This window comes from Mollisia scopiformis, assembly GCF_001500285.1.
Source record: "Mollisia scopiformis unplaced genomic scaffold LY89scaffold_19, whole genome shotgun sequence".
NCBI classification, from domain to species: domain Eukaryota; kingdom Fungi; phylum Ascomycota; class Leotiomycetes; order Helotiales; family Mollisiaceae; genus Mollisia; species Mollisia scopiformis.
In genome coordinates this window covers 721,514-744,999 of record NW_017263599.1, presented here as the reverse complement: position 1 = coordinate 744,999, position 23,486 = coordinate 721,514, and the positions used below count along the sequence as shown (strand labels likewise).

The 23,486-nt window shown below is 48.6% G+C and overlaps 12 protein-coding genes across 12 annotated transcripts; 8 read left to right on the top strand and 4 right to left on the bottom strand.

The window, feature by feature from the left end:
- Positions 1–294: 294 nt before the first annotated feature.
- On the top strand, positions 295–2,604 carry LY89DRAFT_754172 (uncharacterized protein; the record flags this gene model as incomplete). The annotated part of the gene is made up of 1 exon (XM_018221309.1): positions 295–2,604. The coding sequence occupies one exon, from the start codon at positions 295–297 to the stop codon at positions 2,491–2,493; it is 2,199 nt and encodes a 732-aa protein (XP_018067784.1). The 3' UTR covers positions 2,494–2,604.
- An 890-nt stretch (positions 2,605–3,494) lies between these two features.
- LY89DRAFT_672642 (uncharacterized protein) lies at positions 3,495–4,227 on the top strand (the record flags this gene model as incomplete). Its single annotated transcript, XM_018213292.1, has 5 exons — positions 3,495–3,613; positions 3,670–3,738; positions 3,790–3,852; positions 3,906–3,971; positions 4,176–4,227. 5 exons carry the CDS (start codon positions 3,495–3,497, stop codon positions 4,225–4,227), a joined length of 369 nt encoding a protein of 122 aa, XP_018067783.1.
- A 1,020-nt stretch (positions 4,228–5,247) lies between these two features.
- Positions 5,248–6,249, top strand: LY89DRAFT_699258 (SET domain-containing protein; the record flags this gene model as incomplete). The annotated part of the gene is made up of 1 exon (XM_018217043.1): positions 5,248–6,249. The coding sequence occupies one exon, from the start codon at positions 5,248–5,250 to the stop codon at positions 6,247–6,249; it is 1,002 nt and encodes a 333-aa protein (XP_018067782.1).
- A 136-nt stretch (positions 6,250–6,385) lies between these two features.
- Positions 6,386–7,192, bottom strand: LY89DRAFT_591828 (uncharacterized protein; the record flags this gene model as incomplete). The annotated part of the gene is made up of 3 exons (XM_018209668.1): positions 6,386–6,556; positions 6,616–6,817; positions 6,867–7,192. Coding segments are annotated over 3 exons (699 nt in total), but the record flags the coding sequence as incomplete, so codon positions are not given.
- Positions 7,193–9,417: 2,225 nt separating this feature from the next.
- On the top strand, positions 9,418–10,715 carry LY89DRAFT_651629 (alanine dehydrogenase; the record flags this gene model as incomplete). The annotated part of the gene is made up of 3 exons (XM_018212174.1): positions 9,418–9,487; positions 9,592–9,780; positions 9,844–10,715. 3 exons carry the CDS (start codon positions 9,418–9,420, stop codon positions 10,713–10,715), a joined length of 1,131 nt encoding a protein of 376 aa, XP_018067780.1.
- LY89DRAFT_709217 (BcpB protein) lies at positions 10,701–11,672 on the bottom strand. Its single transcript, XM_018217746.1, has 2 exons — positions 11,552–11,672; positions 10,701–11,502 (listed from the first exon to the last, which is right to left on the bottom strand). Exons 1-2 carry the CDS (start codon positions 11,562–11,564, stop codon positions 10,943–10,945), a joined length of 573 nt encoding a protein of 190 aa, XP_018067779.1. The 5' UTR covers positions 11,565–11,672; the 3' UTR covers positions 10,701–10,942.
- A 1,263-nt stretch (positions 11,673–12,935) lies between these two features.
- On the top strand, positions 12,936–13,508 carry LY89DRAFT_158267 (uncharacterized protein). The gene has a single exon (XM_018205473.1). It carries the CDS (start codon positions 13,039–13,041, stop codon positions 13,381–13,383), a length of 345 nt encoding a protein of 114 aa, XP_018067778.1. The 5' UTR covers positions 12,936–13,038; the 3' UTR covers positions 13,384–13,508.
- On the top strand, positions 13,509–14,449 carry LY89DRAFT_158268 (uncharacterized protein). Its single transcript, XM_018205474.1, has one exon. The coding sequence runs from the start codon at positions 13,634–13,636 to the stop codon at positions 14,357–14,359; it is 726 nt and encodes a 241-aa protein (XP_018067777.1). The 5' UTR covers positions 13,509–13,633; the 3' UTR covers positions 14,360–14,449.
- Positions 14,450–14,488: 39 nt separating this feature from the next.
- On the bottom strand, positions 14,489–15,784 carry LY89DRAFT_687538 (uncharacterized protein). Its single transcript, XM_018215521.1, has 3 exons — positions 15,138–15,784; positions 15,020–15,084; positions 14,489–14,967 (listed from the first exon to the last, which is right to left on the bottom strand). The coding sequence occupies exons 1-3, from the start codon at positions 15,349–15,351 to the stop codon at positions 14,719–14,721; spliced, it is 528 nt and encodes a 175-aa protein (XP_018067776.1). The 5' UTR covers positions 15,352–15,784; the 3' UTR covers positions 14,489–14,718.
- A 587-nt stretch (positions 15,785–16,371) lies between these two features.
- LY89DRAFT_737402 (uncharacterized protein) lies at positions 16,372–16,706 on the top strand (the record flags this gene model as incomplete). Its single annotated transcript, XM_018220247.1, has 2 exons — positions 16,372–16,510; positions 16,564–16,706. 2 exons carry the CDS (start codon positions 16,372–16,374, stop codon positions 16,704–16,706), a joined length of 282 nt encoding a protein of 93 aa, XP_018067775.1.
- Positions 16,707–16,775: 69 nt separating this feature from the next.
- On the bottom strand, positions 16,776–19,372 carry LY89DRAFT_158231 (hormone-sensitive lipase). Its single transcript, XM_018205472.1, has 3 exons — positions 19,237–19,372; positions 19,102–19,186; positions 16,776–19,056 (listed from the first exon to the last, which is right to left on the bottom strand). The coding sequence occupies exons 1-3, from the start codon at positions 19,241–19,243 to the stop codon at positions 17,001–17,003; spliced, it is 2,148 nt and encodes a 715-aa protein (XP_018067774.1). The 5' UTR covers positions 19,244–19,372; the 3' UTR covers positions 16,776–17,000.
- A 1,430-nt stretch (positions 19,373–20,802) lies between these two features.
- On the top strand, positions 20,803–22,807 carry LY89DRAFT_622292 (UPF0187-domain-containing protein). Its single transcript, XM_018210967.1, has 3 exons — positions 20,803–21,268; positions 21,318–22,023; positions 22,095–22,807. Exons 1-3 carry the CDS (start codon positions 21,038–21,040, stop codon positions 22,637–22,639), a joined length of 1,482 nt encoding a protein of 493 aa, XP_018067773.1. The 5' UTR covers positions 20,803–21,037; the 3' UTR covers positions 22,640–22,807.
- The last annotated feature ends 679 nt before the right edge of the window (positions 22,808–23,486 follow it).

Sequence of the window (23,486 nt, the reverse complement as noted above, 5' to 3'; positions counted from 1 at the left end):
TTTGGTTGATTCTAAGGCTTTTGGCCAACTTTGGCGAGGGCGGCCGACATCTGAATCAGGGCTTGTAGATTCAAGAGCCTGTCTTGCCAAGATCTTAATATGTACTGTTCTTATTGGATCAGATTGTCATTTTAAATCACTCCTGATCTGCAAGGCTCCCCTCCAATGGCAACGTCATCGTAGATCAAACAAGCTGAAACCCGTTGCCCGACACCACTGCTTGCCGTCTTTAAATTAAGTCTTTTCATCTTTTAAGCCCCAGTTTTTTTTGGTCAGAACTTCTTATAGCAAAGGATGGCCAGCCAATTCCACCGAATCAGCCTTAGAGACAGTCTAGGGGTCCGTGCAATAATTATACTTGCCTTAACTCCTCCAGTCATTCTAGGAACGCTTGGCTTTATTGCATTTCTATGGTTTGGGAATCACGACAACCAGACATGGCGCAGGTTCATGGTCCATTCGTGGGTCACTCGAGCAGTTTCAATCGCGGCTTTGATCATCCGCTTAGCCACCAGTCTACAAGCTGGTATTGCCGTAGCTATGCTCGCTGCTCTTGCGCTGGAGCATTATGGAGTTCCGCTCATTGATGCCGTCGCTCTTGCTGTCATGAGATCTGGGGAGACGACACCACAAACACTTTTTGGACGGACTGTTTTGGGCTTTACGATGAAACCAAAGAACCTACATTGGATCTATACCCTCTTGACTCTCCTGCTTTTCGCTACTACCAGCATACTTCAACTGACCTCTACGGCGCTCTTGTCAGACCTACAGCTCGGCCCTCTCCCAGGGTACTCTAATTCAAGCGCTCTTAGCTACGATTTCCAGTGGAATATGACGGCGCTTAGCGAGAAGCAGAACACTTTTATTCCTATGATACGAAGACAAACGCCCTGGGCGAGAAATCCACAATTTTACCCAACATTTGCCGAGTTCTCATCTCCTGCTCCTCCTCGCAGCGATGTTGATGACACGGGGGTCCTCCTACGAGCGTTTCTGCCTATGACAGATAGTCAGCAGCGGAACATCCTGCGCAATTACACTGGTAAAGCATTTGTCTTGGACTCGCGGGTTGCTTGTCAGCAACCAATCTTGACGGATCTGCAAATGTCATGGGATCCAAGCAGCGGCAGTGTATTCAGCGTGAATGGCAACTACGCAAACTCCACATCCAGCGAAGGACTTTTGACTCCCTCTAGGCCGGTGTCTTTTATGTGCCCTAGCTACTTTTATTCAGATGGATACACAGTCTGCCAGCTGCAGGGCTCCGGTAACTTCAGCGGCAATCCGGGAGGAGCTTTGCAAAGCGCATTCATAAATGCTACAGATTACAATCCCCTTCCGTACTCGCTTTCACCCATGAGCATATTCGGAGCTCCATACCTAGTCTTCAACTCGACTATCGACGTCCTTGCTGTGACTCATGAAGGAGAGCCTCCACTTGACCTGGTTGCTGGCCAAACCGCGGTCCCTGGTGTCTGGACTCATTGGCAGGTGCCCACCGACGAAACCTACGAAAGCAATCCCTCAGGATTTGTCGCCGACTTTAACATTACGTTGTGCTACACAGCATTTGATACAGCTGGCCTGGAAGTCAATTTATACGGCGACTCGATTCGCACCGAACCACTTCCACAATTCCAACCATCTGAACAAAGTTATACTTTCGACGACATTATTATACAGCTTGGTAATAATAACACTAAAGCGAGCGCTGCCGATCGTGGTATCCTGCAGATGGAAGAGCGTGACTCGTGGATCCCAGAGGTTGAAGACACTCGTCCTGGGGGTGTGCAGCCTTGGATACAAGGCATGACGGATATGGAAACTGTATCCATTACTCCTTCACACTTGATCGGCCACTATACGTCTGGAAACTCATCATGTGTTCTAGACCTGGCAGACCTGTGGTACATAACGTCGGGCATGGTCAATGCCGATCCCTCGCTAATCCAACTCTTCACCCAGAGCATGGCAACCAACCAGTCTGTTGCAGCTAGCATGTCCTCACTCCTGACCGTTTTGGCAAGCATGGCTTACTATGATCAAATCGCCCAGTTCCAAACCTCTGACCAAGTCAGCCAGGTCTATTTTGAAACAGTCTTGTTTCCACAGCATTCTCGAGGCTTTGCCGCGCTGGTGATCGTGTTATGTCTACATGTTTTCATCGTTGTCACCGCCGCTGTCATGTTTCGGCGCCTAACCCATTACACCATGATTGGAAACGCATGGCAGAGTGTTGCTCAAGTTGTCACGCCTATGACGCAAGGATTATTGATTGACAACACGCTTGCAAAGGATTCGAGTGTGAGCAGACAGTTGAGACAAGAGGGAAGAATGGCAGATAGAGTAAAGGTCGGGTATTTGGAAGATAGTGACAATGGGAGATATGGTCTTGTTCATGCCGGGTTGTATAAGAGGCGGAATAAGGTTCAAATGGGAATTGGCATGGATCCTCTTGTGCCTCGAAGGATGGACCACGAATCTAAGTAAGCTACAAAATGCATATGTCAATCAAAGCTCAAGTCTTCAAAAGGAATGGGGGCAATTTTGTCTGCCTGAATGAGAGTACGAATGTTGCGGCCAAACGTACGGAGAGTGCAGGGTCTTTCTACTATAATACGCTATGACAGGAGATGTCCTTCACTAGCAGGACTCGTGGCATCGATCGGGTATATTCCTGGTAAATGGAAAGGAGACTTTCAGCCTTATCCCGTCTTAGCAAGGATACGGTCAAAGATCACCGAGATTAGTTCTCTCCCTTGAGAGAAAGAGATCATTTGTGCAGTACTGCAATTTATCGAAGAACTCAAATGTATAATGAGGGAACGAATTAGAACGTACTTTGTCCAGTAATATTACATTGCCGGACCACGTCCTTTCACCGCGAGGGAGTGGGTGAAAGCTAATATGGAATGGCATTTGCCGAAGAAATCTCGCAAACTAGGGCCTCCATCCTTGCGATCAAGGACTTTCTAGGGAAGGAAAATTTCCACATTTAATCCGGGCATTACTCTTCTTATAGTTGGAAAATGTCACCATGCACGATTCTACAAGAAACCTGACAACAAATACAATGTCGATGCTGGCGTGATGGTAGACCACACATCGGTTACTTAGGCGAGTCGACTAAGCGAAGGCGATGAATGCCCGAGCAAGAGCAGCAAGCTTACTAGCTGTGTACAGGACTCAAAAATAAGAAAAACAATTAATAATACTATCTCAAGACTTTCTTTCGAATCTTCAAGATCTCGTCACAACTAGACTGTATCTGGAAGCCTTCAAGACGACTCTGCTTTATTCTATTCTTTGACTCCACAATTTTGCCCGCATCCGGACTTGATTGCCAAAGGATGAAATATACCCCTTCAGCCAAGTATTCTTTGTCTAAAAAGAGTATTTGACCGAGAATGTAAACGACGCTCGAGATCATCACTATTTCTCCGCAATCAATAGGACATCAGTGAACTCGAATACCAATTCGAATTGCAAAAATGCCAAGACGAGCCCCAGATAACGATTGGACGCCCAGCTCACGCATCAAAACCAAGATTGCTGGCCATAAAATAATTACCAGGAGCTCCGGTAAAGTGACTAAGGCAACAAAGCCAAGGTAAGTCCAGTTAGAATAGCATTCAATGATTCGAGCTACTCTAACATCCTTGGCAGCAAAATCACCAAGCCAAAGACGACGACTGAGAAAGTAGCTGAAATGGTAGCTAAGGCAGCAAAACCAGTGTAAGTTCAACATTAAGGTGATGATATACTTTACTAATAAACTTCTCTCAGAAAAGCCAAGCCAAAGAAAACCACCAAGAAAGTCGCTAAAAAGGTAGAAGCAGTAAAGCCAGTGTAAGTTAAACATCAAACTAATAATCTAACTCATACTAACGATCTTTCCCCAGAAAAGCTCAGCCAAAGACAATGGCTGAAAGATTTGCTGAATGGAAAGCCAACCCCACAATTCCAAAGTAAGTTCCAAAACACCAACATAACAATCAACCCCAAGCTAATGACCTTCGCGTGGCAAACCATTCAACCAATCCAAACAACCGAATATATACACAGAAGGCTATAAAGGCGAAGAATACCGCTGCCTCTCTCTTGACACAAAAGACGGAAAACCATGCCGTAACATCTATCTCTTCTTCAGAGGTGCTTTATACGACCCGAAGGTTTTCGGCTGTGAGGAACATCAAGGTAGTGGGAGCAAGGATGGAAGCATAGCTGTGTGGGAAACGCGGATTTGTTAGCGAAAAAGAAAGCGAGGGGAAATTTGAAAGGCGTTTTTTTAAATTAAAGTTAATTATTAGTGAAGTTTTTCATTAGTTAGAAAAAACCGGGGAAGAATAGTGAAAGAAATCCAGTCTGATATAACTACCGGGATTTTGGTAGGCCCTTATTCCTCTCGTTAAAATTCCAAATGACTATTCCCGAGTATTGTATAAGATTGAAAGAAATCCGAGTTAGAAGTTGATGATGTAATTTCACTTATGTAATCATTTGCCAAAGCTTGTGGCTGACGATTGGCCAAACTGCGCTATGCGCCGGCCTTGTGCGACAACGAGCGACCTGTAGGTGGGCAGTGACGGAGCGCAAGAATCCTCGAGTTGGCATCTCCTGGTTTGCTACTTCCTCTTGATAATAGCATTTATTGAGCATTCTAGAATAGGTAGTGATTAAAATAGGTTATGAAGCTCTTTTCTATTGCTCGAAACTACGACTTAACCACGCGAGATGGGTATCGACTGCGGCTTTGATATCTACCCTCCTCTGGAGCGCACGAAGGCAAACCAGGAGCAGTACGAGCTCTTCCTACGCGAGTTGGTGGACACTTACGGGCCACGGGGTAGCGATGATACAAATCAGAGTGGTGGCGGCAGCGTCTTGCGTGTAAACGCCGAGTCGGAGGAATCCTACATTGACTTCGAGGTTGGCGAACACCCACACTTGCCGCGCCAATGTGAGCACTTTCTGCGGTTCAGCTCCAAGATTAGCGGCAGGTCACTCGCTGAGCCTTATATCCGAGGAGTCTGCAAGATCGCGAAGCGATGGCTGGGGGACCGCGTTTACTTTTGGCATGAGGTGAACGAGTTTGGCCCGCAGATTCGCCATTCCGGTTGCTACAATTGGAATGAGATTTACGCTACGCGCAGGAAAATAAGGGAGCACAAGCAGCCAGACGAGGGAGAGCGGGGAGAAAGAAATATACAGGACGAGGAGCAAGGTGGCGATGGAACGGATAGGATGGCTGACGTGCCAGCTAGCCGCGACGGACTATACACGATCAAACCCATCACGGGCAAAGGACGGGGCTTCGTTGCTGCTTCCAAGATCTCCAAGGGTACACGTATACTGCTGGAGGTGCCGCTCCTCAAAACGCCCGATTCCACTGGAGACATCAGTTCCGCAGAGACCATCGTCTTACGAGAAGTTAAGAGCCTCACGAAAGACCAGCAGCGGGCCTTCTTCGCGCTACAGAATGTGCAAGGACGTAGGTGCACCCCCGTACTGGGCATCGTTATGACAAATATGTTGCCGCTCGGCGCGAGCAACAGCGGCGGACTGTTCCTCGAAGCATCACGCATCAACCACTCGTGCCAGCCCAACGCGCAGCACGCATGGAACGATGATCTCGGCCATATGACCGTACACGCCCTGCGCGATATCGATGCTGATCATGAGATCACCATTTCATATATAAGTGGCGTCTCGATAGGCTACGCAGAGCGCCAGCGCCATCTGATGGAAGCGTTCTCCTTTGCCTGTGTATGCGAACTCTGCTCCCTACCGCTGACTGCACGCAACGATAGTGACTATAGACTGGACCAGGTCCGGTCTATCGAAGATGCTGCCACCGACCTGGACCAGGTCCTCGATCACCCTGCCAAATCTCTCAGCCAGGTACACCAGATATTCGAGTTGCTAGAAGTGCAGGGAATCTGTGACATAAGCATCGCGCGGGCGTGCTTCATTGCCTTCCAGATCGCAGCCATGGTCGGGGACAAGGCCCGAGCCAAGGTCTTCGCGGAGAGAGCGTATGCCGCTCGAAAGGTGCTTGCGGGCGATGACAACCCGACAACGATCGAGTTCAAGCACCTCGCTGAGCGACCCGTGGACTACCACCTGTATGGTAAGAGTATGAAGTGCTATGACGATAGCTGGGAGGCTCCTCGGGGGATATGCGGAGAGGATCTTGAAAACTGGCTCTGGAGTACAGATGAGTGGTCAAGATACAGTTCCTCTTGATGACTACAGAGGCGCGGAGACTGGGGAAATTGACTTTGCACAGTAATAAAGATTCAGATACTCTTTGGGTGTGGCTAAAGAATACACATCTTGATAATAATAAAAATCCCGGCACAGACTATCTATATCTAAAGCTTCAACCAACAGCCTCACCGTGACAGATTCGTCGTGCAGTATTCAAGGGAAATCCAACATGGCCTTCAAAATTATCCCCCTTAAGGGAAATCAATCCATTCAAATCGGAATCCTTGAGAAGCTTGCAGTCTGCCTTGTGGCATTTTTCACTCCAGCCAGCGCTCTGACAGGCCTTGTTATAATAAAATTAGCATCCTAGCGAGAGACGATGAGCTCAGATGACACGCTTACCCCGTTGCAGTACCAGAAGAGTGAGCACCTGGTACACTTCATCAAGGAGGCTGCCCGCTTACCGCAGCCGTGACAGGGTCTTGTACCATTCATTTCCGTCGAGAATTGTTGGACCCGGCCGCTCAACGCTAGCAAACTGTTTAGGGATAGTGGAAATATCTGGTGGGGACATGTTGTTAGAAACATAAACTGAGTTTGTGGTCTTGAAAACAATAGTAATCGTACCTTGATATTCGTGTGCTCTTCATGACGGATTTCCCCTTTCAGAGGTCATGAATGTGTGACGCTGCGCGTAGAGAATCGCAGCGGTGTACCCTTTCCAAACCTGTGCAGGCGCCAACTCACTGCCCCGCCCGTCCGTGTAGAAGAACAGCGGGATCATCCTACCGTCAATATCCTTGATGTCCATCTGCAGACGAACCAATGTACGGAAGTCGACGATCTCGGCCAGGAACAACAAATGTTGCCGTGGTTGGTACGTAAACTCGTGATTGCTTGCATAGAAATTGAGACTAACATTATTCTCGTCTGGTAAGTCATTGAAACCCGGGAAAATCGCTCGATTACGAAAGTCTACTGGCTAGCCGGGTCGTTTTAGCTTTTCCTTCTTCTATAACCAATTATCCAATTCTTTCGGGTTAAGTCCTTAAAGAACGTTATTTACGGCAGTCTTCTACTTTATCAACATCCCATATAACTCGTGCTTCGAGAAATCCTGCGTCAGGGCCTTGTATTAGAGCACGTTAGAGCTGTCGTCGCCTTCGAGGATAATTCATCCAAGCACCGCCCGCCTAATAAAGATTTGTGCCCTAGCGATAGCAATTTGTGCGGCGTCGAAAAATGCCTTTAGCAAGTCATTATTATCCGGCCCTTATTTATTATAAAGACAAATCTATTCATCAACATATCAAAGCTTTTACAATAAAACTAACAAGATTCTTATTAAGCCATCTTCCCCGATAAAACTTTCCAACTTAAAGATCTCATCCAGCCTTCTATCGCTTTCTTTACTTTGATCTAGCGGCAAGGAACAAAAACGACACGAGCAAGTAAACGCAAATTTTCTTCAAAAAGCTTCTTAGCGATCTTTGCGGCTATTAAAAACTCCAAGGTAGTAAATTGTAATCTCCTAACTTTTCTCGATATCTCGCAATGCATGGATAGTATACCGCTTAATACTATCGTTCCAGCTCCTCTAAACGTTATTATCACAAACATAATTAATACGACATACATCAAGGAAGATATCTTTTTCCCTCACATTATCTCCAAAGGAGAAAACGTTCGTCCGGATAATTCCAAGGTACCGCGAGCCAAAACCGTCGGCGTAAATATTATGCATAGAAAGAAAAACTTGTCATTAGTCCGCGATAAACGCATCGACTTACCTACATATAAATACTAAAAAAGTCTGGCTATCAAGCATAGCTTCAAGCACTCTAACAATAAGCTCTTCGAAGAAAATGCGTGTACCCCTATAAATCTTTCGTGTAGCGACGAGTCCTTTGCCCTTCCTAAGGACCCTCTAAAGGGCATACATTGGCTCACTCGTCGAGCTCGACATTTTCGCGCATTCCCATATTCAAGGCGCAGTGACCTCGCATTTTATCGTATGCTATCGAAGAAGGGGGTGAGTTGAATGACGCGTCACGAAGGCGCTCTGTGAGGCTTTAATAAGTGCTTTCCCTGCCCCTCTCCCTCCCTTCGCAGCCTGTAAAACATTATTAGAAGAGAGGATTGGCTGGGTAGAAGAGGATGCGATGATGCTGTGTGACACTGTTGGAGGGAGCTTACGGTACTGGTCCCTGCACCCACAACCCCCTCTCTAATCCCTAAGCGACTCGCTTCCTCTTATCGCCTCCGCAACACCTTCGGCTCCGAAAACCATCCCCATCAAAACCGAACCAACAAGTCCGATCAGCATGGCCCCAAAAGTCCCTTTTACCACAATTGACAAAACTCCACTTCCACACTTCCAAAACGAAGAAAATATGGCACTTGAGACATCTTCCTCAATGATGAAGCGGCTGGGATAAAGTTTCAAAGCCTCATAATCCCAGAATGCTAGATCTCAGTGAGAATTTCGACGTGGGGAAACTGTATGTGCGGCTTCAATGGCAAGAAAACAATGACAGTTAGTAACAGTATCCCCATAGACTAAGAATGTCTGGTCTCGGAAACGATCTATGGCAGATAAAACAGGTATGATGAAGTATCGAGGATGTTTGTTCTCATCATGAATCGTTCACGGCGGGGCGTAGACTTTGGAAATAGCTTAAGGGAATATGCAGTCTACTAGAGAGGCTAAGATAGTAATAGTCATTCTTCTAAATCATTAATACAAGTTTTCATCTGCAGTATCCAGGCTGAGAGGAAAGTGAGGTGACTGACAGTTCTTCGGAAACTCGGTTTTGAAATTAGCAACGGGGATTCTCTTATTGTGTTGTTGATTGTTGCCAAGATTTCGACTGTTGTCAAGTTCTCTCTATACCATACGAGTATCCGTGAGCCTGCTAGTATCCCATCTGTATCCTGTGATACCTAAGCTCTTCGTGCCTACCCATCAAGACTCCATGCTCTAGGCTGTGCCGAGCCGAATCGGAGCGCGTCCCATCCTGCTCCGGTTGGTGATCAGTGGGTAACTCAACAGGCAAGCCTTTCCGTGCGTCGTGTGTTACCACCCCCTATACACCGTATAAAAACTTCCATATGTTCGGCCACTCTTTATCCACAAGAGAATACTGCACAGCGGTACCCTGGAACGCCTCTCGGTGACCATTCGGTGCAGGCAAAACAGCAATCATGGCTCACACGACACCTACAAACATTCACCTTCGCTCTGAGACTAAAGCTCTCGAGCGTCGCTCAGCTCGTATGTATGCCCCTACTGTCAATCGAGCAACCTCTCTCTCCCTCTCTCTCTCTCTCTCTCTGTGTGTGTGTGTGTTTGCTACTACGACTAACATCCCCATTCAGTATCTCCTACCTCCGCCAAGGCCCTTCTTGGGGCAGGCTATCGTATCAATGTTAAACGCAGCTCCGGACGCATTTACAGGGACGAAGAATTCGAGGCGGTCGGTGCAACATTGGTGCCGGAGGGCTCCTGGCCAAGTGCTCCCAAGGATCATATCTTTGTGGGCTTGAAAGAGCTTCCTGATGATGGCAGTGAGTGACCACCATGCCTACCAAGTTCACGGCCCCATCGCTAATTACTACACTTTCGTTTAGGCCCTCTTCCCCACTCGCACATCCAATTTGGCCATTGCTATAAGGAGCAAGACGGGTGGGCAGCATACCTTTCTCGCTTCGCCCATTGTGGAGGCATCCTTTATGACATCGAATTCTTGACTGGAGAGGACGGTCGTCGAGTTGCTGCCTTTGGATACTATGCTGGCTATGCTGGCGCCGCAGTTTCTCTCATGGCCTGGTCCCATCAAGTTGTCCACCCAGGCGGCCCTCCTCTCGGCACCGTTCCTCTCTTTCCATCCGCCCCCGCCTTGGTTGAATCAGTCAAGGCTGGTGTATCCTCTGCTCTCCCGCATAATTCTGGTCATCAGCCTCGCGTCATTATCATCGGTGCTCTTGGCCGCTGCGGCACTGGAGCTCGCGATTTCTGCCTCGCAGCCGGTGTTCCTGAATCCTCCATTCTCAATTGGGATATGGCCGAAACTGCTCGAGGTGGCCCATTCCCAGAGATTGCAACCTCAGATGTCTTCATCAACTGCATCTATCTTGGTGCGACACGTTTTCCTCCTTTCGTGAACGTCAAATCACTGTCCGAACCTGGACGAAAGCTTCGAGTGGTTTGCGACGTCAGCTGTGATCCAAACAACGCCCACAATCCTGTGCCAATCTACACTGAGTACAGCACATTCATCAAGCGTACACTCCCGGTACAGCTGGATGGCGATGGCCCAGAACTAACGGTGGTCAGTATTGATCATTTGCCGACCTTGGTTGCAAGGGAGGCAAGCGATGAGTTCTCGAGGCTGCTGTTACCAAGCTTGAAGACCTTGGATAGACGCAACGAGGATGGGGTATGGAAGTGCGCAGAAAAGAGGTATCGGGTAAAGGTTAATGATTTGCCAGCAGAAAGCTAGTTACCAAAGCATTTGACGTCTGAGAACTGACAGAGAAGAGATATTTACAAGTATAGAAGACAAAAATACCACATTGCATGCAAAGACTGGTAAGATCTTGGTGACAAGAAAACACTTGTCACTAATTGCGAGGCTGCAAGCGATGACATAACAACAAAAACTGTAAAGAGTGAAGAGTGTCCCAATTACACCACCTTACTGCAAATCCATATGTCTACATGTTGTCCCTAGTCTTTCTTGGTGGTCTTCAGCCATTTGGCTACCTCAGTAGAGTTCTCGTTGGACGGGAAAACCGGGTACCAAACATGCTCAATCTTCCCATCTCTGAGCGCAATTGTGCATCTCTTGATCAAAGGTTTCCCCTCCCATTCAAAGATCGGCATCTTCAGAGCCTCCACAAACTCAAGCTTCTCGTCGCTCAGCAAATCATATGGCAACTTCAATCGCTCCTTGGTCTCCTTTTGAAATGCAGTGTCTTGTGTGCTCAAGCCGAAGACTGCGCTAACGCCCAAGTCCTTGAGCGTCGAGTAGTCATCGCGGTAGGAGGACGCCTCAGCCGTGCAGCCACGTGCGCCAGGTGTGTTGTTCCATTCTTGCGAAGGGGTCTCGCCAGAGGCGCCAGTACGAGGAAAGCAGAACAGGATCGTGAGACCGGGCAAGGCGCTCAGCTTGATGAACTCATCCTTGGTTGATGTCAAAACCAAGTCTTTGTCAACGAGAGATCCTAGGAGGTGAGAGGTAAGTCCATCGTCGACTGGGACTGGGAGAGTAATGGGAATCTTTGAGTCTGACATGGTTGTTAGCTAGAAGTGTTGGGTTGAGGATGGTAAACTTGCGGTCAACGGCCATGTTGAAAGGTGGTGATTTTCGATAGTATTGAAGAAGGTTGCGTAGACTTGCGAACTTCAAGATGTTCGTGTCGAATTGTGATGAAGATGGGTGAAGAGAATATTTGGTTTTGATGCTGAGGAGCTAGTACCTTGGTTATTATATATTTATTCAGGAAGCCTCGCTTGTGCCATGGGTGTGGCTCGATTGTTGTCGTGGGTGTGAATTTACGACCTTATGTGGTGGCGAGCTCCGTGCAGCTATTTGAGCTTCTATATTTCTCTGACCTTCCTGTATTTGTATTCAATGAGGATTCGAAAACAGTTCAACGAGGAGAAACATTTCATCTTCTCTCAAGTCCAGCTGTTGCGAATACTCTTAAGCCGCAAATCCGCAATTCAGCATGTTTCGAGAATATTCAAATAACGTTTAACTTATTACTGGTAGAATTCGCATAGTGTAGTATTTATCTTGTCTAGGGTTAAAGTACTGCTAACCGAAGCATTTGCGTCAAAGTAGCAGACAATCCAGAAACACAATGAATTATTTTGATGGAGCAATCTAGAATTCTGAAAGTCTTGGCTTGTATAAATAAAGAATTTCTCTGCAAAGATCGACTTCTGGCACAAAAGCATGAGCTTTTCTACTTCTGTGAGGAAATGACTACGAACTCACTAACAAGCTGTGAATTTTCCCACTCTTTAACTCAGGGAATCTACTTCGCTGAGTTAACTAACTAAAACAGACGGATGGAAAGTCGGAATTAAAGCGGGAATGCGACAGAGTGACCAAAATGGAAAGAGACAAACTCGAATGCAACAGTGAATGAGAATGAGTAACTCAACAGCTAATCGATCGCAATCCGACTGTTGATCCATGCGTATAAGTACAAGTCGCTCCGTGTTTCTCTTTCTGCACCACAAAGTAACAACCTCTTCTTCCGACAATATGGAAAGTGTTCACGGAAACGTCAAGCAGAGATCGACGTAACCGTGCCCCAAGAAGCTAAGACAGACACCGGATTCTTTGGTTTGGCCAGTGCACGGTCTCGCCCAGTTTCGACAGGTGCATTACAACTCTTCAACCGTTGTCGATTAAGAAACTCATTTTCTCAACAAACCAATGGCGTGAATCCATTCCGCGGCAAACAGAAATCCTTTACTGACTGCCCAAGCACTTTAAACATATTGTTGGCAATGAGCTTTGTTGCTGCCAAGCTCCCACGTACCTTCCAACACACACAGAGGTTCGGTCTCTCTTTTCGTCTCAAGAATGTCCGCACCAATTAAAGGGTCCAGTGCGTAAAGCTCCTATATCTATCATCTATTCAGGTGGTGTGGAAACAGGGGCTTTAGCGAGGTGTGGCGCATTCATCCATGACTCTTCCCCGATCAACCACAACTCACCTCCACACATCAACTCTAGATATCTATCTCCGCCTTCATTCTCAAGACAGATCACCAACTCAAATCCACCTCCAATCCTCACCACAATAATGGCACACAACACCCACATCCCCTGGACCCTCCTCTCAACCCACCTAAAACTAACCCCCACCTCACGCAAACCCTCCGGGCACACAAACCTCTACCCCCGCTACCTCCCCACCCAAGCCGGCGAACTAGCCCACTTCGCATCCATCTTCGCCCGTACCATCCGCACATTCTCCTCGACCGAGCGCTCCAAACACCCATCTCCCACCCCGATCCCCTCCCCCTCCCCCTCCTCCCTCATCATCTCAGACCGCACCGCCGCGAAAAATCGCGAAAACAGTCTCCCACTACTACCGCACCACATCCACCAACCTCGCGTGCCGGGAATCCGGAGGCAAGACTTGTAAAACATCCCCCCCAACTCAAGTGGTTGCTTCTGCCCTCTGCCTATCGAAGATAGAAAGATGCACATCTGGATCACAGAACCAAACTGCCGCCTGACCACCTGACCCCAATTGCTGCTGCTACACCTCATCCCACAGCTCCGTCGTCGAACTGGCCAAAAACCCTGCTCCTCCACGGCGAGCACGCCACTTTGCTAAACATCGCGGCTCATCCTGAAGTAAAGTTCCGTGAAACTTGGGACGTTCCCTGGGAATGCGGGCTCGGCTTTGGGGTCGCGGAGTTGATGAGTTACATATTCCTGAACATTATCTACCTACCTACACCCTGAAAACCTGGGATGAAGAGGCGAAGAGAGAGTTTGTGGCGGAGAAAAAAAAGAGGGCGGGGGCGGTGTATAGCGAGGAGGAAGTGGATTATAGGGGCATGGTGAGCTGGGAGAGGGTGTTGAGTCGGTGTACGGGGATGAGGGAGAGGGGGTTTGATGTGCATACGTATCCGCATCGACTGTTTTATGGGGTGAGCGAGAGGGCGTTTGATGGGACGAGGTGGGCGAGTCCTGGGGCTGGGAGGTGGTGGTTTAGGCCTGTTGTTCCGGGGATGCCTGTGAGGGGAGGTGCTGGGGCTTATTTGCCGGTTTCGGAGGATGTTGAGATGGTGTTGGGGTATCTTCGTTTTAAAGGGCTACCTGCTGAACTTTCGCTTCAAGTTCTAGAATTTGCGGGGTTCAAGGTAGAGAGGAGGCTACCGGTGGCGAATGATCCGCTGGATGCGAGGAATAGGGAGGAATTGGTGAAGTATTTGAGTTGGTGTTGGAAAGTGCTGGTTTGGGTTGATGTTTTTATGAGGGAGCAGGGAATGGGATTCAGTGGGAGTATGAGATTGCGGAGGTGGCGAGGGAGTTATGGGGTGGTGGGAGAGGAGGTGGGAAGAGAATGTGGAGGTATTTACGTCCAGATGAGGAGTTGGAGGAGGATATGAGGATGGATGGAGATGAAAATCAGGTTAATAGGTTACATTTGAAGTGGAGGAGAGTGGTTTTTGTTTGAATCGCCCAGAGTTTTAGAAGGCAAAATGCAGAAATGAGTTTTCTTTCGTAATCATTGCGGCCTCTGCTTTCTATTATATGTGGTATTTTGATTTCATTAATTAATTAATATAAGTGGTAAGGACTGTCTGAGTTCAGCTGACAATTGACTCCAGTTTTCTCTCTCCTCAAGCTTTTTGCAACAAGCCACTCCAACCCACGATTAAAGACTTTTCGCTGCCACCACAAATCATCCTGAGCCCAACTCCGGGGTTTTGATCATCCATCACAGAGCCACCCAACTCACACCATCTTAACCCCTCCTCCTCATCATCGCCGGTGAAGTAGTAGCCGGCGCCGAATTCGATACCACAGTCGTAGTCGCTGTCGTACTAGCAGCACTACTCGTACTCGACGCGGTAGCACAATCCACAGTCTCAGTCACAGTACTCGCTCCCACAACCGCACCAAGCGACTGGATCGTTCCCGCAGCGCCGGGTGCACAGATATCTCCGGCTGGAGGTACGATCTCGCAGGTATTTCCATTTTCGTCTGGTGATCCCTTGATCTTGTCAATTTGTGCTTTCAATTCCTCGTGATCTTTTGGGACATACCTGACAGCAAATATCCTCAAAAGCATAAAAGCAATCATAACTTGCTGGTAAATTGCCTTGTCTGCCTATATTAGGGTTAGTATCCTGTTTTGCTTTGAAAGAAAGAAGGAAGTCGTACAATCCGTCGCGAAATCCACACTGCCTTCTCCGGCCTGAGGCTGTACGAGTGGACAGCAATACTGTAACGTATTCTGATCACAAGATCCTGCAATCACGATCGCCGACGCTGTAGGACTCGGGGTCGATGTTGTATTCGACGCCGGCGAGGCGAGGACACGTGCTTGTGCTGCGCAACCGAGGGCGAGCATGAAGATGGGGATGGATGAATACATCTTGAGTGAATTGCTATTGCCGATATCCAAAAATCCGAATGTTTAAAGAAGACACAAGCTTTCTGTTAATAAGAGATGTGTTTTTCTTCTGTTGGAGAGAGAGGAAAAGATAAATATATGTCTCAATATAAATAATAAGCTCAGATGAAGATTTTCCTCCCGCTGCAGGTCCCTCTCGTATTGCACCAGGGGTCCTCGCATCCCATATATAGAAATTCCCTTGGCGCACGTCAAGAACGAACAATTGATGCATCGTATTGGGTGAGGAGATTTGGTGCCTGCTGATCGCATGCGGGATTCGGGCGTGGTTTTAGCCGCAATTTACTCTGCCGAATGGAGGATCGGGAGAGGTTGGGTCGTACGAGCTGATAGGTCTTGAGCTGTGAGATGTTGGGTTGGTACAAGATTCGGTGACATTTTGGGGCTGGGTAATGGATGGTAGATCAAGTACGAGTGTGTTGAAGTGAGAAAAAGGATGTGGCGTTGAGGCTGCTTCTGGGCTTGAGATGGATGCAGGGATGTGGCGGAGGAGTGCGGGGATTTCGACATGTGACTGAGAATTCAATCCGTGCCTATCTACTTTTTTGGGGGACATTGTAAGAAGAAGAGCTTGTTATCCTACTAATTTGAGAGCAATGAAACCTACCAAGGGGTTTCAACACCACCAGAGCGTGGATTGTTTTCCCATATCACGCGATCAACCTCAATTCTTACCTACCTATCATCTCATCTCTTGTGGCATGACCATTCCGGGCATTTCAAGGCGGTCCTACTATGTCTTGCTTGAGAGTAACGCTACTGTTCAGCTGGGGATCAACAAATGAAGCAGACAAAATGAGTACTTGACCAAGAGTGACTTCTGGAGTACCATTACCTAACCACTTGCACCGTACACTATGTCCGTTCAACAATGCTTGGAGTAGTACACATTGAGTAGTACATATTGAGCAGTTCATATATACTTTCCCGCCCTCTGTAACTCTCATCAATTATCTGTTCACGAATTCGCATCAACCCAAAATGCACACCTCCCTCCTCTCCCTCCTCCTAGCAACCACGGCCCTCGCCTTCCACTGCACCAAACCCACCTACTCACCGGCCTGCTGTGATTCGGTCTACACCTCCGGCGTCAAAGACGGCAAATTCGAAGGCAAAGATTGTATGTTTCACTCTTTTTCTAATTCAAGGAATTTGTATTGACGCGCGAAACAGGCTACCAAGCCTTCCCAACATCCTTCGACGTGCCCGTCAACGAAAGGAACTACACCTGCGAGATCGCCGACACGATTCCGGGGTGCTGTAAGGGCGATAAGAAGGAGGAGCGGAGGAGCCATTGTGTTGGTGTTGTTGTTTAGGTGGTGGTGGTGGTGGTGATTTTGATTTCAGCGTACGATGCAATGCGTTGGTCGGGAGATTCGGGCGTAGGAGGACAATAGAATAGGTAGAGAAAAGTGGTAGCTTGGGTAGCTATGCAAGGGATTTAAGGATGATAGTGGAAGACTTCCATCAATGGGCCGTCGTGAAGGGACGCAGTGTGAATCATTCCTTGCTTTAGCAAAACTTGCACTGTGTTTGTAGTTGATGTGCTATCCCAGAATGTTCCAAATCCGCTTCCCCTACGCCAACGCTGTCCCAGTTAAGCCACTTCCTCACAACTCATCGTCCCCGGCCCCGCTCCCGGTCAACGGACCCGCGAGACCTAACATTCGTCTCCCAAGCAAATCATCCGAGCTAGCAAGGCTAACCATACTCTTCTTCCTCTGCAACCTCTCTCCCCTCCTCCTCTCCTTCTCCCTCAACTGCTCCCTTAACAGCGCCTCTTTCCTCTTCCTCTCCTCTTTCCTATCCTTCTCCTTCGCTTTCCCTTTCGGAGAAACCATCGTCATCTCCAACCCCTGATCCTCGTCTCCCGAACTCTCTCCCGTCCTCCTCCTATTATGATGACTACCTCCAGCTCCAGGAGTCAGGGCCCCAGATTGAAGTTCCCTTTCTTCTGCCACGGCGAAAATATGTTCGATCCAGCGGCCACATCTATGGATGTGTTTCCATCCTTCTGGGAAAATACCTACGAATTGTAAGAATCCATGGCTAATCCCCGGGATCAACGCTACTTCCACGACATCCCTATCATCGAATTCCTTCTGGAGTCTAATATCTCGAGCCTGTTCCCTCGCGTGCCGTTGCGCTTTTGCGCGCCGTATGCGGCCGGCGAAGATAACTGTGTCGTCGACTAAAGGATCGCGTTCTCCTGTTAAGAAATACGTTTTGGGGAACTTCTCGAGGAGGGAATCGGGGGCCAGGATGGGGGAGAGGAGGTAATCTTGGGAGAAATCGGGACGGTTGTGTGGGCCTATGTAGAGGATGATCATGGCGCGCATCATTTCGGGAGAGAGAATCCGATCGTTGAAATACGAGATCATGCTGGACATTGCGAGGCGTGTTTGGAGTGGTTCTGGGTGGTGCGATGCTGATGGTGAAGGGGTGATTGAGGGTTTTCGACCTATGCTTGGGGAGAGGAGTGTTGGTGCTGCGGTGGAGAATTGAGGGGAGGGGAGGGTGATGGATGTTGGGCGTACGGCTTCGGGACTGGTGACTATGGGAGGGGAAGCGATTTTGGGAGGAGTATTTTCTTCTTCGTCGGAATGGTGTGGTGTTCCTGCTGCCATGGTGTATTGCATGCTCTTCTGACGAATGAATGTCCGATTCGTTTTTCGCATTCTGCGGTCTTTGATCAAGGACATTTGTTCGTCGGACATCCAGTTTCCAATGTTCATATCCAGGCCAGGATATATCAGAACCAGACCGTCTGGGATGGGTAGGGACTTTTGACCCAGGAATTGTCTGGTTTCGGTTGTGCCGGATTCGACAATCATCAAAGTGAGAGCAGTTGCAAGATTCCCACCTGCACTGTCACCTGTGATCACGATCTTCGGTACAGCATCTCCAGAAAATCCTAAACATCGACCTCGACTTGTCATGATTGTGCTGTAGACATCGAAACACTCGTTTAGAGCGTAAGGATATGGAAATTCTGGTGCCTTTCGGTAATCCAGACTCAACACTGGCAAACCGGTCTTTCCAGCCCATGCAAATAACTTGTCATCGTTCGTTCTTGGATCCATTGCCACAAATCCACCACCAGGTACATCCAACACCACTTTGGTATGATTCTTCAGTGCAGAAACCGGCCCATCAAAGTACAACCACGCATTGACAGGCTCCTTATAATCACTATTCGACGGTCTTGGTATTCGTATCTGCCTCGGAGGATATCTCATAAATCGTGGTCGCATCAGAGTCGTAAAGAAGTTGAGGTACGGAGTCGTTCCCTTATTCCAACTAACACGCAGATGATCCACTGTCACCATGCCCCTAACTTTTCTGACCTTCTCATCTGCTTGCTCTGCCGCAATGAGGTAGTAGACCGTGAAGACGATACTGCAGAGATCCCGCATCCATTTCCTCCGTATGCGCATGGCGGTCCAGAACCCTGCATCCATGGCTGTCGTAATCCATGTTGCTCGGAAGTAGGATCGAGTGTAGAGATTCGCAAGTGGCTCCGGACATTCAAGACCAACCAATTTTCCTAAATTCCGCGCAATGTAGAGATAGAGGAGAGTGATTACGACCGTCTGCCATGGAGTGAGGATGGAGGAGAGGCGTCGAGATACCTTTCGCAGGTATGGTGGACCATGTTTATGACCTCTGGAACATGTCAGCTATGTCTTTTGTAGCAGGATTGGGACGTACCTGAAGAGGTAGAAAGACCAGAAAGAGACCACTGCCAGCACCTGTATTTTGCGGAATTTCACCGAGGGGCGACCCAGAACATGATCTATCTTCTCATCAGCACAGATTCTTTCCCATTGTCTCGCGGATCCATACCTATCATCTTGACATCTGTCTATGCAGAGGGAAAGAAAGCCAGAACTCGGAGGTTTGTCCGGACTAGCCTTACAAACAAAGCGCTCGAATAATCAATCACATGCACGTCGATGAAAGAAAACGACCCCGCCAAACCATGCTAGAACCAAAAAAGAACAAGTTTCGAACTTGGGAAATCTATTCTATGACAAGTTGAGTTCTGCGTGCAAAAGAAAACATGCCACGGAATGGAAGGAGATTGTGGCGGGACTCAGTCATTGCTGTTCTCACATTGAAGTGAAAGGTCTGGTGGTGCGTATGACCATGAAATGCAGCCAGCTAAAAGACCGAGGTCGATGTTCCTGCGGCTTGGAGAGCGAATCCGTCGAATGGGGGAAGAAGGAATTGTGGCTGACGGGGGGTGAAATCATGGGGAAATGCGGATGGATTGGACTGCATTGGTTCGAGTCAGCAAGCTGGCGGCATGTGAAGAAGAGAATGATGGCCTGAGGACACAGGGCAGAAACTTGAAATATCTCTCGCCTTACATTCAAGGCTGTAACATTCTGATGAGGCTGAAGCGGCCGACTTTTCGCCCCCGTCTTGGCCTCAACTGGAAATAGATTCCTCGTCCGTGATTGGAGATGAACACGGCGCAGAAAGACTTCCATCGCATGAGGCACAGCTGCATTATCACTTCAATAATTTCTTCAGATCAACAAACTTTTCTCACTTGGCATTCCCAGATCCTCTTCGTCCACTTGGACCCTCTAATCGGCATTATAACCATTCGTGGCGATTTCAGATATGATACAAACCATCTTTAAGATCTGCCCATACCCGTCGACGATCAATTCAAGGCCTGAAGACTGCGTTCATTCCTTTTTTCCATGACCAGACCAAGATTGACGGGTCTGATTTGACGATAGTTTCAGATCATGTGGAAGATATTCCCGGTTCCTGACAGGGATGAGTGAAACATGTTCGAGACTTGAAACCCCTGAAAATGCAACGTCGAAAAACGCCGTCCCGCGGCACCACCACCGCCCAACGCCCACAAACCGCATCAAAGCACCAAACATTCTACTACATCTTCGTCCGACGTGTTCATCCTGCTCCTCAACATTGCATGACTTCGAATTACCGCTCCGCAATGCTACTAGGCGCTGTATCGGTTGTGTATCTCACTGCAGTGGCAATTTGACGTGGGGACCGTCGAGTGGACCGAGCCGCTCAGCCGCTCTTCGTTTCCCCTGGCCGGTGGTGCTTGGCCCCGTGTACTACGTTGTATACTAAAGTAAATATCCCCGTGCAGATGTTCCGCCCTGTGAGCCGCGTACCTATCACAACCCACATACCGTATCTGGGAGATCTAGACAAGGTAGATCCGAGCAGAAGAGGCATGGTTCGGGTGACATTCGTTGTCCAGATTCGGTTTTTATGACTTGCAGACGTTTTGGAAACGTGAAGCTTCTCCACTTTCCTGTGGTAAGCTGACGGGGGTCCCTTTGTTGACCCCTGAATCGAAATCTTGGCAACATCAGCTCCAGGCTCAAGCGAGCTTCCATTTTCTTTTATTCGGGGTCCAGGTCATCTTTCTTTCTTTCTTTTATAATAGCTTCCTCTTCTCTTCTCTTCTCTTCTCTTCTCCACAGTCTGTTCACACTCACTTGTTTCGACTCCGCAATTCTTTTTCTTCCCCTCAAGATCTTCACTCACTCACATTTCGCCAATTGGTGACTGTCTGTGATCTGTCACTCATTCCTCCTTTTGGTTATTTTTCTCTTGCTCCATTCTCGACACAAACAATAGCTCATCCATCATGGCGGACGAAGGTGGCATTGCACCAGTCTCACAAGCACCCCCTTCAGCAACTGACCACGAGTACTCCTCCCACGAACAACAACAAGTGCCACACTTCCACAATCCCAATTCCCGAAAATCAACATGGACCAAATCCCTTGCCGACGTCAATGTAACCGGTACCCAGACCCCAATGTCAGGTTTCCACCGCCACAGCCGTTTCGAACCCGCCGCCATTGATTCCTACTTTGTACGTCCTTCCAAAGCTCCAATCGATCCTTACTAATACATATACCTAGGTTGGACCCCGCGATCTCGACAAACATTCCAAACTCCCCTATTTCATGCGCATCCACGGCTCCGTGACCCCGCGCATGATCCTCCCCTTAACCTTCATCGCCATCTGGTCCACGCTCATAACCTGCCTTTCGAAATTCGTCTACGAGCTCTCCGTCTCCAGCATCCTGCTCACCGTCCTCGGTTTCGTCGTCGGTCTCGCCCTCTCCTTCCGCTCCTCCTCCGCCTACGAGCGTTACTCCGACGGCCGCAAATCCTGGGCCACCCTCTCCGTCCAGTCCCGCAACCTGGCCCGCTACATCTGGGTCCACGTCTCCGAACGCCCGGAATGCGCGAAAGAGGATCTCTTGTCCAAAATCACCGCAATCAACCTGATCCTCGCCTTCGCCGTTTCATTGAAGCATAAACTGCGTTTTGAGCCATACGCTCATTACCCTGATATCACGGCCCTGATCGGTCATTTAGATACATTCGCCAAATCAGCACACAAAGAAGAACACCTCATCGTCAAGAAAAAGACGCCCTGGAAAGTAGTCGGCGAATACCTGGGCCTCAGCATGGCGAACAGTAACCCGCGCAAGGAAATCAAGCGCGCCGACCGTCCGCTCGGAAACCTGCCTTTGGAAATATTGACCTACCTCTCCTGCTACGTCGAAGAAGTCACCGTCAACAAATCCCTCGCCAGCCCCGTCGTGCAGGGCCAAATCCGTATATCCCCCTCCCCTTCCCCTCCCCTTCTACTAAAATCTACAAAAGATAGCTGATAGAGAGAGAAACAGTAACCTGCCTAGCAGCCCTAACAGACACCGCCTCCTCCGCCGAACGCGTCCTCACCACGCCCCTCCCCATCGGCTACAACATCCTCATCTCCCAAATCGTGCTCCTCTACATCTACCTCCTCCCCTTCCAACTCTACAGCTCGCTGAAATGGATCACGATCCCAGGCACCATCGCGGCAGCGTACATCATCCTCGGCCTCGCCGCCATCGGCAACGAGCTCGAGAATCCGTTCGGGAACGACGTTAATGATTTACCGCTTGATCATTACTGTGAGGAGTTGGGCAGTGAGTTGGATACGCTGATGGCGGTGCCGGCGCCGAGTTTTAGGCGCGTGGTCGAGGGACGGGATGGGGGCGGGGAGAATAAGGTGTTTTGGCCACTAAGTGAGAGCGGGTTTGGGGAGTGGAAGGGGAGGTCAGAGGGCGATATTCGGAGTGCGTTGCGGAGTAAGGTCTTGGTTTCTAGGTTGGCGGCGGGGATGGGGACGTTGGAGAGTCGGGAGGGGAAGGGGAGTGGGGGGTCGACTGTTACTGTTGAGGCTTAGTGGGGTGTTTTGCGGCGTGGAGAAAAGTGGTCACGTTTTTGAATATCTGAGGTTATTAGTTTGGGGGTAATTTGTACATGGAGGATTGGATATCGTTTCGTCAGTATATCGTTGCATTGCGAGGCGTTTATAATACCACAATCAATCGAATTGTTGTTCTCTCCCCAGCACCCTCGAATTCCTTATATTGTGAGACTTACTATTTCAGTACACGGAAATTTCCCTCTATTAACACATAACCAGCCTTGTTTCAAAAAGGTATGTAGCTTGCATAGCGACCACTAAACCTCGCAGAAGTTGTTACGACTCATGACTAACATCAAGTTACGAATGGAGAAAGGGACTTTGTTAGCTTTGCAAATGTCTGCCTGTCTGCTTGTTGCGTTTGTCATATGGATTAGTGTTCTCAATATCGATCACTGCATCTCTGAATAAGCAAGATACAACTTAACAACAATATACACTTTAATAGCAAAATACAAATTAACAACAAAAAAACAACTTACCAACCAAACACACCCTAACAACAACATCAATCCTCCCACCAAGCCATCCATCCATCCATCCATCCATCCATCTAACCACGAACCCCACCTCCTAATCACCAGCCCAGCCATCATCTCCTGGCCCAAAAAACTCGGCCACTGATTCCAAAAATCCTCGATTCGAAGCCCTGGTGAAGAAGGATCTCATTCTCGTTTCCCCACCAAAGAAAAACAAAACTAAGTCCTATCCCTTCACATCACGAGAAGAATCCCACAAATAAAAAAAAGGAGGAAAGGGGGGGGGGGGGGGGGGGGGGGGGGGGCAGGCACCGATTTGTCGAGGAGTGCCATGCATGGCTCAG

Excerpts from the sequence above, each read along its gene's own strand:
- LY89DRAFT_622292 (XM_018210967.1), top strand. The coding sequence starts at position 21,038 with ATGGCGGACGAAGGTGGCATTGCACCAGTCTCACAAGCACCCCCTTCA. Across the intron at positions 21,269-21,317 it reads CCGCCATTGATTCCTACTTT|GTTGGACCCCGCGATCTCGA; the intron begins GTACGTCCTTCC and ends ACATATACCTAG. Across the intron at positions 22,024-22,094 it reads CGTCGTGCAGGGCCAAATCC|TAACCTGCCTAGCAGCCCTA; the intron begins GTATATCCCCCT and ends AGAGAGAAACAG.
- LY89DRAFT_158267 (XM_018205473.1), top strand. The coding sequence starts at position 13,039 with ATGGCACACAACACCCACATCCCCTGGACCCTCCTCTCAACCCACCTA.
- LY89DRAFT_158268 (XM_018205474.1), top strand. The coding sequence starts at position 13,634 with ATGCGGGCTCGGCTTTGGGGTCGCGGAGTTGATGAGTTACATATTCCT.
- LY89DRAFT_687538 (XM_018215521.1), bottom strand. The coding sequence starts at position 15,351 with ATGTATTCATCCATCCCCATCTTCATGCTCGCCCTCGGTTGCGCAGCA. Across the intron at positions 15,085-15,137 it reads TGTGGATTTCGCGACGGATT|GCAGACAAGGCAATTTACCA; the intron begins GTACGACTTCCT and ends ACCCTAATATAG. Across the intron at positions 14,968-15,019 it reads TTGAGGATATTTGCTGTCAG|GGATCACCAGACGAAAATGG; the intron begins GTATGTCCCAAA and ends GACAAGATCAAG.
- LY89DRAFT_158231 (XM_018205472.1), bottom strand. Across the intron at positions 19,057-19,101 it reads TGGTCTTTCTACCTCTTCAG|AGGTCATAAACATGGTCCAC; the intron begins GTACGTCCCAAT and ends GACATGTTCCAG.